At 27.0% G+C, this 3408-nt stretch overlaps 1 protein-coding gene across 1 annotated transcript; it reads left to right on the top strand.

The window, feature by feature from the left end:
* Window positions 1–361: 361 nt before the first annotated feature.
* On the top strand, window positions 362–2733 carry LOC136079043 (uncharacterized). Its single transcript, XM_065794791.1, has 2 exons — window positions 362–643; window positions 932–2733. Exons 1-2 carry the CDS (start codon window positions 471–473, stop codon window positions 1926–1928), a joined length of 1170 nt encoding a protein of 389 aa, XP_065650863.1. The 5' UTR covers window positions 362–470; the 3' UTR covers window positions 1929–2733.
* The last annotated feature ends 675 nt before the right edge of the window (window positions 2734–3408 follow it).

The following is a 3408-nucleotide window of genomic DNA, read 5'->3' as shown; positions in this document are numbered from 1 at the left end:
ATATTTTATACACATATCGTCAGCCCGGAATACAAGTGTCGTATTCGACGTTTTTGAAAAAAATGACTTATATATGCGAACTATCTATTTTTTGTGGACTTATTTTTAAAAAAATTATCCGATAGCTCAATTAAAATTTTTTCCAATATATTTCAGTAGGTCATTTGTCGTAAATGAACTTTTCATACGAAACTCTCGAGTTACATTTGTTGTAATTAGCGTAGACCAATAGTAGCGTTCTATTTGCTCACGTGACTTTAGAATAATACGGATATTCATTCACTTGTTTACTTTTAAACATTTGTTTTTTGTAAATAAAAAGTAATGCATTCCATTTGTTTTTTAATATTGAGTTGTTTTTTTTTCTTTGAATTGAATTGAAATGTTCGGTAAATAAAAATTATTACCCGTAATTAAAAGAACTAAAGTATTTATAAATATTTCGTTTTTTGTAAAGATAAGTAACAAATATGGAATATTTTATAACAAATATGGAGTATTTTATGGCTTGTGATGCTGATAATCCGATACCAATAGTATTGGAGCCTAACCACCAAATGGAAGAAGAAACTTCTAGATATGTAGTGGAAGACCCTACTAATTCATCTTTTTCTTCTACTATCATTTCTCCTAACAATGAAAAGTAAATATAATATACTTGTGTACATAGATTTGATTACAATACGTCTTGTGCTCGAATAGTTTTAAAGAGATCATTATTATTTCATTCAAAATAAGTTCTTGAAATTTCTTTTTATTATCATTACCTTTTATATTTATTTATTTTTACATCAACTGTATTTATGCATTGTTTTTTTATAATATTCTAAATTATAGTTTTAATAACATTAATTTTTCTACTTTTAATAGGCAGTTTAACAAATAGTTTCCAATACAATAGATTTATTGTTACTTTAATTATATTTTGCAGAAAACTCACAAGAAAAAGACAAAGAAGTACTAACAAGTGGAAAATAAATGTTAGAAAAAAGCAAAGGCAGTGTGGCAAGGCCTACATAGATAGAAATGGTCAAGAGAGACCAGAGAGAAAAGTAGGAGAAGCTTGTTCTTCAGTGTGTAAACTAAAATGTTTTGAAGTTTTTAGTGCTAATGAGAGAGTTGAAATCCATTCTTATTTCTGGAACTTAAGTGACACTAAAAAACTTAACTTTTATACTCAAAATATAAAAAGGTGGGATTGTAAAAGAAAAAGTAAAAGTTTAGGAATTAGTAAACATAAGAAGTGTGTTTATAAATATCATTTTGAAAAGAACGATGTTAGAAGCAGAGTTTGTAAATTATTTTTTCTAAAAACATTAGATATCAGAAGAATTTACTATAATTTTGATAACGTGGTAAATAAAGTAAGTGGACTACCAAGGTCCCCGAAGAAAGGAAAAATGGTTTGTAGAAAAACTCCTAATCAAGTCTTAGATAAGATCAGAGAACATATAAATAGTTTTCCAACAGTTGATTCACACTATTGCAGAGAGAATACTAACAAAAAATATTTAGAGCCGTCATTAAGTACAATTAAAATGTACAGGTTGTTTATACAAACTTACCCAGAGTTCAATGTAAAAAAAGATGTTTATTATTCAACTTTTAATACAGAGTTTAATTTGGCATTTCATAAACCGAAGAAAGATTTGTGTGATTTATGTCAAAAGTATAAAAACAAAGAAGATGATCAAAAAATACTGCAGCATAGAGAGAGTAAGCTATTAACTAGACAAGAAAGAAAATGTGATCTAGCTAAAGTTGCAAATGGAGAATACAAAACCATAGCAGTTATAACTTTTGATTTAGAAAAAGTATTTCCCCTTCCAATTGCTAATATTTCTGCATTCTACTACAAAAGAAAATTAAATTGTTATAATTTCACAGCCCACTGTTCATTGAATAACAAAACTTATTGTGCCCTTTGAAATGAATCTATGGCTGGTAGAGGTGCAAATGAACTTACAAGTTGTCTGTATAAACTATTAAAGTTAATTATTCAAGACTGCCCTAATATATCAATTAATAAAATTATATTGTGGTCTGATTCATGTTTTCCCCAGAATAAGAACTCAATTGTGTCTATGGCAATAAAAATTTTTCAAAATGAAAGCAGAATACCACTCATTGAACAGAAGTATAGTGAACCTGGTCATAGTTCAGTGCAGAACATTGACATTGCGCATAGTGTGATTGAGAAAAAACTAAGACATTTTGAGATTTACAGTCCTCCTACCTTATTCAAGTTACTGTCATCTATTGAAAAAACTTCTGGAGTAGAGTTGAAAGTCATACAAATGTACAAAGATGACTTCAAAAACTTCAAACTTGCTTCCAAGTCTTTATATTTATATTAAGTGCCTTTTGCAAAGGTAAAACTAATGTGTCATGAAAAACATCTACCTTTTCATATTAAATTCAAAACATCGTTCTCTGGTCCGTTAATTGAAGAAAGATTGGTAAAAGGTACCCCTCAGAGAAAGAATAAGCAAATATTTAAAGTTCTGAAAGAATTTCCTCCATTAAAAAGTGATTCAACACGTTTTTTGCTCTCAGATAAAAAAATTAATGACCTTAAGTCAATGATAAAATATTTCGATGGTGATGATCTTGAATTTTATAATAGTCTTTTTAAGTCACAAAGTCTGAACAATTAAATATATCACTTTGTAAAATGTTTTAATAAACGTATGTATTTATTTCTTTATTATAAAAATAAGGAACAATAATGGAAAAGGTTGTTTTTTATATTTAGGGTTTAAGTTATTTATATCATTTTTCACAGACAAATTAAAAGATGTGTGATAAATTAGTTATTTTATTTTTAATTATTTGAAAATAAATAATATTAATAAAAATTGCTTAATGTAAAAAAAAAAAGTATAAGAAGCTTATTAATTTCTATATAAGAAGCTTGAAGATTAAAAACTGTATGTTTCTGAATATAATGCCGATAAATTGGTTACCGAGAAAGAATTAAAGGAAAAAAATGCAAAGGACAGTGGAAATAAAATTATACTAAAGTTATAAGTCATTGTTAGCTACAACGTAAGAAAATTTAACCTTATTTCGCTTACTATCAAATTAATTGCATCTATGACAATTGTATTCCGACAAAATGTTCTGATTTCTAAATACATTTGTTGTATTTGAAAAACAGTGCTCTTAGTTACGGGAAAAGTTTTTATTTTTTTTATTTTTTTAACAATTTAAACAACAACTTATATTGATTTTAGTCAACTTTGTTGAATTTCAACGTGTAACTAAATTTACATAAAGAGATTTTGTAGTTTAAACTTTGAATGCAAATTTCTCAATTTAAACACAGTGTCGTATACGACACTTGTATTCTGGGCTGACGATATATAATTTATTTTTTCCTGCCCTACATAGTTTTTTGCATTTTAC

Source organism: Hydra vulgaris, chromosome 04, assembly GCF_038396675.1.
Source record: "Hydra vulgaris chromosome 04, alternate assembly HydraT2T_AEP".
NCBI lineage: Eukaryota > Metazoa > Cnidaria > Hydrozoa > Anthoathecata > Hydridae > Hydra > Hydra vulgaris.
This window is presented reverse-complemented; position numbering and strand designations above follow the sequence as displayed.

Coding starts and splice junctions, on each gene's coding strand:
- LOC136079043 (XM_065794791.1), top strand. CDS start 471: ATGGAATATTTTATAACAAATATGGAGTATTTTATGGCTTGTGATGCT. Junction 644..931: donor ATTTCTCCTAACAATGAAAA/GTAAATATAATA, acceptor TATATTTTGCAG/AAAACTCACAAGAAAAAGAC.